Source organism: Trachurus trachurus (assembly GCF_905171665.1).
Source record: "Trachurus trachurus genome assembly, chromosome: 7".
NCBI classification, from domain to species: Eukaryota; Metazoa; Chordata; class Actinopteri; order Carangiformes; family Carangidae; genus Trachurus; species Trachurus trachurus.
The window spans coordinates 32,214,411-32,230,365 of NC_139901.1; the positions used below are offsets into that span (position 1 = coordinate 32,214,411).

The 15,955-nt window shown below is 43.8% G+C and overlaps 1 protein-coding gene across 3 annotated transcripts in view; it reads left to right on the top strand.

The window, feature by feature from the left end:
- The window catches only part of nfatc2a (nuclear factor of activated T cells 2a), a gene marked incomplete at its 5' end in the record, with an annotated part of 42,378 nt that overhangs the window by 16,728 nt on the left and 9,695 nt on the right, over positions 1-15,955 (top strand). The window contains 4 exons of one of the 3 annotated variants that reach the window (XM_083975282.1): positions 1,393-1,533; positions 6,709-6,764; positions 7,592-7,751; positions 9,175-9,903. In XM_083975282.1, coding sequence (XP_083831408.1) covers positions 1,393-1,533; positions 6,709-6,764; positions 7,592-7,751; positions 9,175-9,903 — 1,086 coding nt within the window. Of the gene's footprint in view, positions 1-1,392; positions 1,534-6,708; positions 6,765-7,591; positions 7,752-9,174; positions 9,910-15,955 lie in introns of all 3 variants that reach the window. The other 2 variants (XM_083975281.1, XM_083975283.1) reach the window with 2 other exon arrangements.

Sequence of the window (15,955 nt, forward strand, 5' to 3'; positions counted from 1 at the left end):
ACTAAAATACCAATGTGCAGCTTTTCATAAAAACCCAGCCTGATGTGTTTAGGATCTCCGCTAGATTTCAAAGCAAAAGCCTGTCTGTCTGCAGCTCTTTAGGTCAGTAGCTCGTGTTACCATTGTGAAACGACTCATTGAAATGAATGAATGACTCAAAGAGGCGAAGCCTATTTCTATGAAGAATAATCCATTATAATTGCATTTTATAGGAAATTCTATCTTATACATTTCTAGAAATACCAGTCTCTGTAAACGTTCACCTCCACTGGCCTCGTCCTCATCTCAATTCTCACTCTCATCTTCCTCCTCCTCGTCATAACAGCCTGAAGTTTACTTTACTGCAACCAAAATCTAATTTATTGTAAGGATCAAAACAAAATTATGATGAATTATATGTATTTGAACATTATATTTACACCTAAACACACACTACTACCATAATCTCATGCTGCAATGTTGGCAACATTGCAATTTTCTATAATGGTACCTTGTTGCCCTCGGACAACAGTTGCATTTTTAACAAGTTTCCATTATTTAATAAGTAAATAAATTGCATTGAGCTATTAAAAATTCAACTTCACTCTATTAGTGTAAAAAAAAAAAAAATTCCAGACGAAAAAGGGCTGTTTCCTTTAAAAAAGTCTCCAAAAAGGGTTTCAGTGTGGCTTCCTGAAAGTCATGTGATAAATTAAAGCATTGCTATTGGTTCTCTAAGGTCTTCTCTCTTTTTTTTTTTAAGTATTACAGCATTAAAAAGGATGCATTGTGGAGATGTGACAGGCCAAAAATATGGTTTGTTGCCTGAGGGCAACACGGTACCATATTAATATTCAGGGCTGTTTGCATCAGACTGTTTCACTTTGTTTGTTCTCTTACTGTAAATAAGTTAAACTTCAGGCTTCCCCTCCTCCTCCTCCATCCTACTTCCTCCTTCCTTTTTGTGATTGATGTGATTGTGATGCTGCTTATTAAAACTGAGAGAAGGGTGAAACAGGGTTTTGATAGTAGAATGACTCAGCAGCAGCAGCAGCAGCAGCAGCAGCAGCAGCAGCAGCACCTTTCTATTGTTGCACACACGTCTCACTTCTTGGTAACAGGTAGCTGTACACAAAACCCAACAGAGAGCTTTCAGATGAAGTGTGACATGTTTTCCCACTGCAGAGTTAGAAACAGTTTTTGGCGCTTTGATCTCTTGAATGATCCGATCATATCTTTATTTTCTCTTTTTATAATCCCACCAATGAAAAAGAGAAGCAGAATTTAAGATTTTTTGTCTTTTTTTTGCAGAAAACACAAAAAAAACAGCCACAAAAGTAGTTAGATTATTTATTTATCATGAGAATTGGTTCGTCACAAGTGTTTATTGTGTGTAAATGTGTCTCTCCACAGCTCAGCGCTCTGCACACGAGCTTCCCATGGTGGAGAAGCAGGACATGGACAGCTGCTCGGTGCTCGGCGGCCAGCAGATGATCCTCACCGGGCAAAACTTCAGCTCCGATTCCAAGGTCATTTTCACGGAGAAAACCCAGGGTGAGTGACGTCAACACACACACACGAACACACACACACACACACACGAACACACACACACACACATGCAAGTGTTGTAGTCAAGACCACGTAACCTGAGACCGAGTCCAAGTCCATCACTGTATTCAGTTCCAGTCCTCATAATAATCATAAACAAAAATAAAATGCTTATCTTAAAGGGACAGTAAGTAACTTCTCCTCTTATCTATTCATGAAAATCGATTATTTGGTTCAAAAGTCTGTTTTTCATTAATCAATGATCCCCCCCATCAACAAACACTGATGCTGCATTCACCTGCAGTCGGGCAGACGGCCGTCGCTAACAAACCAGATGTCATTTTAGTCACAGAAGTCCAGAGAAAGACGGTAAAACAATACCACATCGCCATGACAACATACTGTCACGTGTATTGTTTTGCCTCGTGCTGACGGACCACTTGTTTACATAGAGGCTTGTTTATGCCGTTACGTGCAGCGGCTGTCGTCCGTCTGCTGTCTGCCCAATTTCAGGTGAATGCAGCATGAAAAATACGATTGAGTTGCTTGTTGCGATCTACAACCGCAACGCTAGATGGGAGGAATTCCTACACAATGTACCTTTAACTTAACTTAACTTAACTTAACTCTCCCGTTTACATCTTTTTATCCGACCAGTTGATGTGTACATTTTTCATTTCTCCTTTATTTATTCAGGGAAGGTCAATTGAGAGCGAGCTCTCTTTTTCAATGACGCCCTGATTACAAAAACACAATTATACAATATACAAGGTCATGATTTACAATTACATACAGGTTGTAAAACATTCGATAATACGTTTTTAAAACTATCTAAGGAAATAAGATGATCCAGTTTCAGACAGTTTTGTAGGTTATTCCACTTTTGGGGGGCATAAAACTGAAAGGCGGTCTTCCCCAATTCTGTCCTGATACTGGGGATTTGTAACATACAACATAACATACAATTAAAGCAGAAGTGAGTGATCCGGTCGTTTTCGCTAATGCTGCGTTCCAGGCAGGCTTTTGAAATCATAAATTACAGCTTCAAGTCACAACTTACGACTTTGTAGCGTTCCAGGCAACCCACTCGTGTTTTTCCGACCTGTTTTACCGGTGAAAGTCACTATAACGGCCACTCGTAACTTCTGACCCGTGAACTCGTACCAGATCGAACTGGTACGACTTCACAGGTCGGAAAAAAACGAGTTTCCTTGAACGCACCATAACAGTCCTCGTCCCTACGTCGCCACATTCACGGCGTCCCTTGGCTGCACACACAGCCCTGCATGCCGTTCTCTCTCCTCATTGGATAAAAACTGTAGGATACGATAAATGTTTTCTCCTCGACTCAGAGCAGAGCAGAGTGACTGACAGACCCGTGATTCAGACCAAACACTCTATGTAAGTGATTGCTGTCGGAAGATATAACTATTTAAGACTTATATTAACACAAATATATCACTTACTTCTGCTTTAAACGAGTGTATTGTTATTTTGAGAAACGGCGTTAAAACGGGGGAAACAGTAACTTTTTTGATTGATTAGTCGTTACTGAAAGAAGTAGCGCTGTTAGAAACGCTGTTTATTTATAACGCTGTTACTCCCATCACTGGTCTTGAGGAAAAATGAATGAAGTCGAGACTGAGACAAGACTAAGACTTTGAAAACGTGGTCTCAAGACCGAGTACTACTACAACACACACACACACACACACACACACAGCTCCAGTATTTAGGTCACCCTGCGATGCCAGGAAAGCAAACTGAAAGTGACTGAAACCTGTAAAAGGTTGTGTGTTGCTGTGCTGTGGTGTGTGTGTGAGCATGTGCTGGCTGTGTCACAGTGTTACCACAACATGAGAGATAACAATGAGTCATGAGCTGCAGCCACGTCGGTCGGTGTAGCCAGTTCACAGCTTCTCTCTGTCTCACCAGCCTTCATTGTATATAGATGGAGCCGCACCACTTTCATATTTGCATGATCCAGATGATAACGCCGCGGCCTCGCTTCCTTTTGCCCTTTTCTTTCCTCCCTGACTTCCATGATGATGTCTTATCGCCGCTCAGATGGGCCTTTTGTTGTGTGATTAATGGTTCTGTGTGTCACATGAAATGTTGTTTCATGCACGTTTGTTGGCACTTTACAGCTGCGTCTGGATGGAGCTGAGAAAGGATTTACTTTTACGTCCCTTGGTGGAGATTAAATACTTTTTTAAACCTATTATGTAATGTCAGAGGAGTAATGGAAATTATGATTCTCTCTCGTCTAATCTTTTTATGATAAAAATTTATATGTGATAATGGAGTTAGGTCAGTTGCTAAAACAACTAATTTAAACGTCTCTGTATTTTATAATTCTCCAGTGTTGATTCATGAGTAGATCTGTGTTAGTTTTCCATCTCCTCTCTCTTTCAGCTTCTCTCTGGAGCTCTAGTAACAACAGGTCGGTGTCAGCCAATCAGAAGAGAGAAGGCTCTGAGCCTCCTCTCTTCTGATTGGCTGACTGTTTTCTGACTGATCCAATAAAAAAATAGAGAAACAGATTTCAGAATAAAACACTCAGAGAAACCAAAAATCCTGCAAAGTGTAGTTGTTGGATGGTTTTGTCCAGGTGGTGAGGAGGGGGCGGGGCTTAATTGTGACATCACAAAGTGACAGGAAGTCCTGACGGCTGGTTTTAAGGCTCAGTTTCTGAATACAGGCTGTGTGCATTTCTCTGTGGACTGAGGCTTTGATACTTTCACAGTATTAATATAGAACCTAGAGCTGCTTTATAATCACACTACACATGGACATCTACCTTTATACTGTATGGAGCTTTAACACAAACATCTACCTTTATACTGTATGGAGCTTTAACACAAACATCTACCTTTATACTGTATGGAGCTTTAACACAAACATCTACCTTTATACTGAATGGAGCTTTAACACAAACATCTACCTTTATACTGTATGGAGCTTTAACACGAACATCTACCTTTATACTGAATGGAGCTTTAACACAAACATCTACCTTTATACTGTATGGAGCTTTAACACGAACATCTACCTTTATACTGTATGGAGCTTTAACACGAACATCTACCTTTATACTATATGGAGCTTTAATACAAACATCTACCTTTATACTGTATGGAGCTTTAACACAAACATCTACCTTTATACTGTATGGAGCTTTAACACAAACATCTACCTTTATACTGAATGGAGCTTTAACACAAACATCTACCTTTATACTGTATGGAGCTTTAACATAAACATCTACCTTTATACTGTATGGAGCTTTAACACAAACATCTACCTTTATACTGTATGGAGCTTTAATACAAACATCTACCTTTATACTGTATGGAGCTTTAATACAAACATCTACCTTTATACTGTATGGAGCTTTAACACAAACATCTACCTTTATACTGTATGGAGCTTTAACACAAACATCTACCTTTATACTGTATGGAGCTTTAACCTTTTCAATGGAGTATTTCAGGCAGTCTACTGTTTATCACCTGCTGTAAATCATGCAGGGCTCTATGGTTATGAATGGTTATGTAAAAACACTTTTTTTATGGTTTTTATGGACAGAATCAGTTTTTTACGGCCTGATATTGTGACTCACTGACTCCACTGCCGTCTGTCTGAGAGCTCAGAGAGTTTTTGGCCTTAGAAAAACTTGGACCCCAGGCTTCCCGGGGTTCCCTGCCCGTGTGTTACGACACGCAGCAGTAATGGACAGTGAGACAGAGAGACGGAAAAAGAAACTCCTACGGAGGGAGAGAAGGAGGGAGGGAAGGAGGGAGGGATTGCCATTGTTTTGGAGAGTTTCTGTATGACATAAAGTTCTGGACGAGCTGCAGCTGTGAAATCCCTCCGAATGAGAGACAGCTGGACGAAGAGGAGGAGGAGGAGGAGGAGAGGAAAGCTTCCCGGGCCAAGTCGAGCCTCCTCCTCCTCCTCCTCCTCCTCCTCCTCCTCCTCCTCAGTCAGTCGTCTCCAGGGGGAGTACAAGAGTCGGGGTATCCCCTCCGAGTTAGAAACGCAAACAAATCCCAACGCCAAGAAAGCAGCAATCATCACGTTCTGTCAGAGGGAAGTGGAGAGAGTTGATCATAAAAATATACAGTTTAAAACAAAAGTTGGCTGCATCTTCTTTCTCTTCTTCTTCCTGCTGACTCATTTCAACCATGTGTTTTTCATCAGAGAGGGTTTCCCACCTACAGTAACAGCAGCAGCAGCACATGTCCTATCATGTGTTCGGGCCACATGGAGTTTACGTTGCACTTTTTGGGGGTTTTTTTGTGGCTTTTTTTTTAACCTTTTCACCCAAGTGACAGTTTAACTGTGATGTGATGAAGTGTGATGTAACCTGACATGGACGCTCGCCGCCGTTCTCCTCCAGTGTTGTGTCTCTGCTTCCCACATTAACGTCCAGTCAGTCAGTCAGTCAGTGCTGCGTTCAAGAGCAGACAGGTCGCCACGGAAATGGGATTTAATCTACAGCCACAAACAGGCTGGGTTTTTTTTAAAACACACTGCAAAAACTCAAATACTGTATCTTATCAAGAACATTTGTCTTATTTCTAGTCAAAACAAATCTCATTCTAGTTAAAATAAGACTCATCACATTAAAAAGCAGCTTGTTTTTAGACACTTTTTACTTCTTTCAAGCAGATTTTCACTTGAAATAAGTAGAAAAATCTGATAGTGGAGCAAGTTTTTCTTTCTTATTACAAGCACAAAAAACTTTCACTGGCAGATTTGTCTACTTATTTCAAGAGAATATTAGTTTGAAACAAGTGAAAATGATCTAAAAACAAGTTCATTTTTAGGTGATGAGTCTTATTTAAAGTGGAAAGAGATTAGTTTTGACTAGAAATGAGACATTTTGACAAGAAAAAAGACAAATATTCTTGGAAAGATTTTGAGTTTTTGCAGTGGAGTCTCCTCTATAACAGGACGGAGTCGCTCCTCCTCCTCCTCCTCCTCCTCCTCCTCCTCCTCCTCCTCCTGCTGCTGTGGGATTTTGTGGGTTTTGATTCAGCAGCATTTTCCAAAACGTACAGATTAAATAAAGATCTGCAGGTTTTAACCGGTGTCTTGAAACAATTAACCTAAAACTTTACTGCAGCGTTAATCACCACATTGTTTGACTTTCTGTTTTCACTTTCTCTCCAGACGGGCAGCAAATCTGGGAAATGGAGGCAACGGTGGACAAAGACAAGAGCCAACCTGTACGTATGGTTATTATTATTAATATACATCTGACTATAGATATATATGTATATATACAGTAGCATCATGCAAAAGTTTGTCCTCCCCTGGTTTAAAATGTCTGTTAATGTTAAAACAGTTCATAAAGTTACAGATGACACATTCACTTTACATTTTAAACTATATAAATATATAATTTATTTTCATCTTTTCCATGTTTAAACTGACAGAAAAGGAAACTATCACAGTATCTAGTCTGATACCTTGGTCAAAGTTCTCTGAGAGCTCAAGTCTCTGGGGTTTCCCGTTCTTTTGCTGCTGCTGCTTTGTTTCCCCTTTTCACTCTGAAACTGTAGAAAACTACAATAATACACTGATATTGATTAAAATATTGAATGTTTATATATATTTTATGTTTCATGTTTAACTTTATGTCTTTCGGAGATCATTTATCTTCCACTTGATGAACTGTTTTAACATTAACAGACATTTGGACCAAACTGCATATACAGTACTGTCCAAAGGTTTCAGGCAGTATAAGTAAAGTAAAGATGCTTTCATGAACCGTCTTTATTTATGTATTAACAGAAGGAAACCTACTTGTACCTTCTTGTGAATTAAAACTAATTTACGACACTAGCTGGGTCGTTGTCATGCTGCAGAGTAAATGTAGGGCGGTGCTGCGTAACGAAGAAGACTTTAAACATCTTGAATGGCCTAAAGCTTTTGCACCGTGCTGTAAAACCCACACAGAAACATATGAGTTGTCATGAATCAGTTTCACTTCACTCACTCGGTGCTCTATTGTCTTGTGTTGTGTTGTGTCGTGTTGTGTTGTGTTGTGTAGAGCATGCTGTTCGTGGAGGTGCCGTCCTACAGAAACGCGTCCGTGTGTCACCCAGTCAAAGTCAACTTCTACGTCATCAACGGCAAGAGGAAGCGCAGCCAGCCGCAGCACTTCACCTTCACACCGCTGGGATGTAAGACCGCTGCTCAGCCTCTCTGTGGTATGATGATGATGATGATGATGATGATGATGTCACACGCTGTCACATAACAGAGTGTGTTGCCAGTTGCTGACGTCAAAACCCCGAAGTTTATCACTACGCGCAGCTGGTTCCAGGAAAAAGAAAGTGAATGGGATTTCTGCATTGTGTTTTGGATGATGTCAGAAAAGTTTATGATACTTACAAGTTTAGTTCAGTGAGATAATCTTCACATATGAACTCCTTTTATAGCGTATCTGAAGCTTAATGCGATGGCCAGATGTAAAAAGCTAACGTTAGGCTTTAACGGACTACTACTACTACTACTTCAGTCGCTTTATTTTAAAAACATTGTATAATGGAGAAATGGGACGGAGTTGTTTTAGAGGTAAATACAGAGACTGCTTGATGAAAAACTGTCCCTGAAGGCAACGTGCATCAGTGGTTTTGCATGAATTTCCCTCTAAAACAACTCTGTCTGGTAACGTTGTGTTATTATCTCATAGCGTGGTGAATGTGTGATTTCTTGGTTTCCCTCATCAAACTCATCAAATACACAATCCAACAACTCCACAACGCTCTGGTGGACAAGTTGTGACCTGCACATTCACCACGCTATGAGATAATAACACAACGTTACCAGACTAGGGCTGTCAGTTTTTAGAAAAATGAGGTTCGAACGATTATTGAATGACCCGTAATTCGTTCGGATATATTCGAATATAATGTCGAATAAAAAGTGACAGCCCTATACCACACAGAGTTGTTTTAGAGGGAAATTCATGCAAAACCGCTGATGCACGTTGCCTTCAGGGACAGTTTTTCATCAAGCAGTCTCTGCATTTCCCTCTAAAACAACTCTGTCTGGTAACGTTGTGTTATTATCTCATAGCGTGGTGAATGTGCAGCTCACAACTTGTCCACCAGAGCGTTGTGGAGTTGTTGGATTGTGTATTTGATGAGTTTGATGAGTTTGAAACCAAGAAATCCCATAATGAGCCTCCGTAGCGTAGCTCTGAGCAGCTCACGGCTCTGCTCCGCCGTTCTAAAAATAGCTTGCACCAACAATTAAAGGTAACGAACCTACTGCTATGACTATAGGGGTTATGGCAATGGGCCAATTTGCCAAAATGTTGAACTATCCCTTTAAATACAACAATAAAAGAAAAAATAGATTCACAAAACATCACAAAACCTGTAAAAGGAGTTGTGCACTACAATCTTTTGTAGTTAGAGCGTGACGTGTTTAAAGCTGCACTTCAGACTTGTTATGCCTGCTTAGTTGTGACATCACAAAGTTACAGAAGCCCTCATGGCTCATTTTAAAGCTAATTTTCCAAGGACAAAGGCTAATAATAATAATAATAATTATTATTATTATTATTATTATTATTATTAGGAAAGTGAGCACCCATGTCTAACTCTGTGTTCTGTCTCCGTCCAGCTCCGTCCATCAAGACCGAGCCGCTGGACGAGTACGAAGCCGACCACATGGTCTTTGCGATGCCTCAGATCTTGGGTCTGTCCCCTCACTCCTACTACCAGGGCCCCCGCGGGGTCCACCCCGACAACGGCCTGTTGCCGGGCCTGGCGTCCTGCCAGCGCCTCAGCTCCGGCCTGACCAATCAGGACGCAGCAGCACGCTTCCAGCAGCAGAGCCCGGCCATCGTCTACTCCCGCGGCGGCGGCGGCGGTGGGAAGAGTCTGAGCGGCGGCGGCGGCCCGGGCCTCTACCAGCAGCAGAGCGGCGGCGTGATGATCCCCGAGCCGCACCGCTCCGTCCTGGTGCACACCGGCTCCCCGGCCCAGTCCGGCGGCCAGCACCCGTCCATCATCCAGTTCTCTCCGACCAACCACCACCAGCTGCTCCGCGCCGGCGAGCCGCAGCCGCTGGCGCCGCCGCCGCCGCCCGACGCTCAGCAGATCATCTACTGCGACGGCTTCTCCCCGCAGGCCGCCGCCTCGCCCGCCACGCCGCCACCGCCGCCTCAGCAGCAGTACCCCACCGTCACCGTCATCCAGCAGCAGCAGAAGAGCCGCGGCCAACAGGCGCCACAGCAGCAGCAGCAGCAGCCGCCACCGGCATCACAGCAGCCGCCGGCGCCACCGGGCGACGGGCAGCGGCGGGTGACGGTGAAGGAGGAGAACCTGGACCAGGCCTACCTAGATGATGGTGAGTGTAAGTTGCTGCTTTTATTCTCTGAGTGAGTGTTGAGTCGTTTACGTGCAGCATTTCTTGTCAAAATGTCTCATTTCTAGTCAAAACTAATCTCTTTCCACTTAAAATAAGACTCGTCACCTAAAAATTAACTTGTTTTTAGATCATTTTCACTTGTTTCAAACTAATTTTCACTTGAAATAAGTAGAAAAATCTGCCAGTGAAAGCAAGTTTTTTGTGCTTGTAATAAGAAAGAAAAACTTGCTCCACTATCAGATTTTTCTACTTATTTCAAGTGAAAATCTGCTTGAAAGAAGTAAAAAGTGTCTAAAAACAAGCTACTTTTTAATGTGATAAGATTTGTTTTGACTAGAAATAGGACAAATCTTCTTGGTAAGATATTTGAGTTTTTGCAGTGCGCCTCCTCAACGCCGCCGGGTGGACCTGGTCCAGTTCACTTTTCTGTCACCGAGTAAAAAAATGGAAATAAATACGAGTTCTCAACTTTAGTTTCCAACCGGACGCGGCGGTTTGGGCTGAAAATATATCAGAGCTGCAACAATTAACTGAACAAGAATCGATTATTAAATTAATCCTCAACTATTCAGATAATCTAATAATCAATTTGAGTAGTTTTTTAAGAAAAATAGTCAAAATTCTCTGATTTCAGCTTCTTAAATGTGAATATTTCTAGTTTCTTTGTTCCTTAATGACAATAAACTGAGTCTCTCTTTGGTTTGTGGACAAAACAAGACATTTGAGGACGTCATCTGGTGGTTTGGGAAACACTGATTGATATTTTTCAACATTTTACAACATTTTATTGACCAAACAACTAATTGATTAATCGATAATGAAAATAATCGTTAGTTGCAGCCCTACAATATATCCACAAATTCCTAAAATATCCTTTTATAAAAATAAAACACATCTTCTCTCTGGTCGCACTGTGTGAAATACACCCATCGGTGCCACATGCATCGTCCAGTTTCAGTCCGATTAAGGCGAATACATGCAGAAGAAAACCAATTCAGTCGTCCAGTTATAGGACATATTCGGATTTAGGCAATAATTTATTTTTTTCAAACTGTCATGAGTGTGAAGAGGTTGGACACAGACAAACAGACAGATGTGACAGATGTGTGCAGCAGCAGCAGCCGCAGCGTCGATCCGAAACAATTCAAGGATATTTACAGTTTCTGCTCGGCGTCCTCGTGTCCTGCTGCAGGACGGAGTGAAGTGAAGTATCCCTGTGAACAAAAACGTCAACAGAACAAGCTACACACTGTTAAAACAATCCGATGCCAGAGGTGGAAATAACAGGGATTATGACTCATGTGTTTATACTTAACGCTTGTCAGGCTCATTACCCTCTGACAGAATTAATGTCAGGCCACATCCAGAGGTTGAGCTCTTCCTCTTCCTTCGACTTTTTGTATTTGTGGATTTAAAGCTTTCGACTAAAATCACATTATGTTTTATAATAGAAGAGAAAATGATGCAATATTTTTCTTTTTCCCCCCTCGGTGTCCGTCAGGTGGAGGTTTTCTTTAGTTAGAGAGAGGGAGGGAGAAATAAGTGTCACTCTCCCGGCCGCCTCGACATGTTGACACTGTTATGAAGTGAAAAACAACTTCCATGGCAACCATTGTCAAACAGTGGAACGGCGCTGCCTGGGAGAGCTGGGGAAAGCCTCTTTGTTTGTTGTAGTTGGCCGGCGTTCCTCCTTGGCCTTACGCCCCCCCCTGATTCTGTCGAAAGGGAAACCCACCAGAGGATTAGCTTTTTTTCCGACCGCTGGATTCTGCCAATCTGGCACAAGAAATTCCTATTTGCAGCTGCTCTAACCTCCAGAAATCCATCCCAGCCTGATCCCTGTAAGATAGCAGCAGCAGCAGCAGGAAAAAGGAAAAGGCGCTGTGTGTGTGTGTGTGTGTGTTAGTGTGTGTCCATGTGTGTGTGTTTGTGTTTCAATGGAAAAAATGAAACGACGAAGAAGAAGAAAAAAAGAAAAAAAAAAAAAAAAACGTGGGCCAGCGATGGAATTTGTGTTTTTTGGACGCGGCTCGCAGGGTTTCCCTCCGCAGTAAACAGCAACGGGGCTGTGAGCTGAGTTTGTGAATTAACAAGGACGAGGACGAGTCGCTATGAGCTGCTGCAGCTTCGTTTGAACACTTTTATTTTAATCCAAAAGCAGATTTTAACCCCTTCCTGGATGTTAAAGCCGCAGTATGTAATTTATTTGGCTTTTTTATTAGCAAAAATCAAATATGTCTTTCATAAATCCGTATTTGACTGAAGGTGAATCACAGCTGCTACAAATGAAAGCTTTCTGGTACCTTAGAATGAGTTGTTACAAGTCGTTACAAATACACAAGTGGGCGACGCACCGAACCGAGGCGGCCATGTTGCATCGTGACCGTAGGTAACCACGGAAACGGCCTGTTAAAACTGTCACCACTGTGTAGTGTGAGGAAGGACGGAGGCACTGGTGTTGCATTCAGGTGCAGTCAGGCAGACGGCCGTCGGCAAACCAACCGGATGTCATTTTACTCCACCAGAGAAAGACGGTAAAACAATACCACATCACCATGACAACATATTGTCAGGCCTGTATTGTTTTGCCTCGTGCTGGCGGACCACTTGTTTACATAGACGCTTGTTTATCCTGTTACATGCAGCGTCTGTTGTCTGTCTGACGTCCGCCTGATTTCACCTGAATGCAACATCAAGAATACGTTCAGATATGCAACCGCACCGCTAGATGGGGGGAATTCCTACACATTATACCTTTAAAGAGGAACTCTTCAGGATTTCCACCTTAACTCAGCTCCATGTGTCCCATTGTCCATTGTTCGTTACCTTTAATTGTCGGTGCAAGCTATTTTTAGAACGGCGGAGCAGAGCCGTGAGCTGCTCAGAGCTACGCTACGGAGGCTCATTATGGGATTTCTTGGTTTCCCTCATCAAACTCATCAAATACACAATCCAACAACTCCACAACGCTCTGGTGGACAAGTTGTGACCTGCACATTCACCACGCTATGAGATAATAACACAACGTTACCACACAGAGTTGTTTTAGAGGGAAATACATGCAAAACCTCTGATGCACGTTGCCTTCAGGGACAGTTTTTCATCAAACAGTCTCTGTATTTCCCTCTAAAACAACTCTGTGTGGTAACGTTGTGTTATTATCTCATAGCGTGGTGAATGTGCAGCTCACAACTTGTCCACCAGAGCGTTGTGGAGTTGTTGGATTGTGTATTTGATGAGTTTGATGAAGGAAACCAAGAAATCCCATTAGCCTCCGTAGCGTAGCTCTGAGCAGCTCACGGCTCTGCTCCGCCGTTCTAAAAACAGCTTGCACCGACAATTAAAGGTAACGAACCTACTGCTATGACTATAGGGATTATGGCAATGGGGCCAATTTGCCAAAACGTTGAACTATCCCTTTAACTGTACTTTGTCCCCAAAAGCTAAAAGTTGCAGACGATTTCATTAAAGCAAAAAACAGAAAAGAAACCATGTGTCCCCCCTCTCTGCAGGTGGAAACCCACCGGGTCTGGTTGTCATCTCTAACAAACAGGGGGACTTCCCACATATTCAAAACATCTTTTATTTTTTGTCTTTGTCAGACAAAAGTGTGAGAAGATAAATAAGGTCAGAAAAATCCCTCCGGTGACGAGGTGTGATGATCCCGACCACAAACAAAAAAAACAACCTTTCTCTTTCTTTCTTTCTTCAAAACGCGGCGGCGGCGGGATCATCATCAAAGATCAAACGCATCTTCACCGAAAAGCGAGATTGTCAACATCACTCATCGAGACGTCGTGTGTAGTCATTTTTGGAAACAGAAGGGTTAGGGGGAGAGGGGGGAGGAGGAGGAGGAGGGGGGAGGAGGAGGAGAAGAGAGGGGGTGATGACGATGCCACATCCTGGTATCGTCACAGTGTTGTGGTCGATAACTGTCACATCTCTGAACCGTGTCAACCTTCAACCTACTCTCACCACTCTTAAGACAGTAACACTAACAGGCAGTGACATTCATGCACCGATCAATTTTTGAGATTTTGGGGCTATTTTGCTTCCTTATCATGTCTTGAAATGGTAGAAAATCCACATTTAGGTTTTTATTTTACTTCATTTTGTCTCTTTGGTCGGTAGATTTGACTAGTTTAGACTAGTTTTGCAGTCGAGAGTTAAACAAGCAACAGAAAACGAACAATCAAATCAGAAACAGGACATTTAAAAAGAACCCTTGGGTATCAATAAAGTAACCTGAACCTGAACCTTCTCCTAAAGTCACCAAAAGTTAGTCTGACCCATGTCATGTCAGGTGTCGTTGTAAAGCTCTCTCTCCTGAACAATGATGTAGGCTCCAAATATTGTCATTTCCTTTGTATCGGCAACAACAAATTGTGAAAATATGATCGACAATAACAATCTATGTAATTTTACAGTCCAAGTCTTTAAAGGCCGTTTTCTCAGAAAGAGTTTTTCAGACTCAGACTCTGAGCTAGAAATCTCCACTTCAGCAGCACTTACAGACACCAAACCTTCCACTTTGATCCCTTTCTATATTCTGAAGGTTTTTACAGAGGGGATTGTTGATACATCATTCACAGCCTCATTTATACAACATTTTCCATCCATCCATCCATTTTCATCCGCTTGATCCGGAGTCGGGTCGCGGGGGCAGCAGTCGGAGCAGGGATCCCCAGACTTCCCTCTCCCCGGACACTTCCTCCAGCTCTTCCGGGGGGACCCCAAGGCGTTCCCAGGCCAGCCGAGTGACGTAGTCACTCCAGCGTGTCCTGGGTCTTCCGCGGGGCCTCCTCCCGGTGGGACATGCCCGGAACACCTCACGAGGGAGGCGTCCAGGGGGCATCCTATACAGGTGCCCGAGCCACCTCAGCTGGCTCCTCTCGATGTGGAGGAGCAGCGGCTCTACTCCGAGCTCCTCCCAGGTGACAGAGCTCCTCACCCTATCTCTAAGGGAGCGCCCCGCCACCCTGCGGAGGAAACTCATTTCGGCCGCTTGTATCCGGGATCCCGTTCTTTCGGTCATGACCCAGAGTTCATGACCATAGGTGAGGGTGGGAACGTAGATCGACCGGTAAATCGAGAGCTTTGCCTTTCGGCTCAGCTCCTTCTTCACCACGACGGACCGATACAATGACCGCATTACTGCGGCCGCCGCACCGATCCGCCTGTCGATCTCGCGCTCCGTTCTCCCCTCACTCGTGAACAGGACCCCAAGATACTTAAACTCCTCCACCTGAGGCAGGAACTCTCCCCCGACCTGGAGGGTGCAAGCCACCTTTTTCCGGTCGAGAACCATGGCCTCGGACTTAGAGGTGCTGATTCTCATCCCAGCTGCTTCACACTCGGCTGCAAACCGCCCCAGTGCATGCTGAAGGTCCTGGCTCGAGGGAGCCATCAAGACCACATCATCTGCAAAAAGCAGAGATGAAATCAAGTGGCTCCCGAACCGTACCCCCTCCGGCACTTGGCTGCGCCTAGAAATTCTGTCCATATAAATAATGAACAGAACCGGTGACAAAGGGCAGCCCTGCCGGAGTCCAACACGCACCGGGAACAGGTCTGACTTACTGCCGGCAATGCGAACCAAGCTCCTGCTCCGGTCATACAGGGACCGTACAGCCCTCAGCAGAGGGCCTCCGACCCCATACTCTCGGAGCACCTCCCACAGGATGCCACGTGGGACACGGTCGAAAGCCTTCTCCAAGTCCACAAAACACATGTGGACTGGTTGGGCAAACTCCCATGCACCCTCGAGCACCCTGCGGAGGGTGTAGAGCTGGTCCAGCGTTCCACGGCCAGGACGAAAACCGCATTGTTCCTCCTGAATCCGAGGTTCGACTATCGGCCGAATTCTCCTCTCCAGCACCCTGGAATAGACTTTCCCCGGGAGGCTGAGGAGTGTGATCCCCCGGTAGTTGGGACACACCCTCCGGTCCCCCTTTTTGAAGAGAGGGACCACCACCCCGGTCTGCCAGTCCAGAGGCACTGTCCCCGACTGCCACGCGATGCTGCAGAGGCG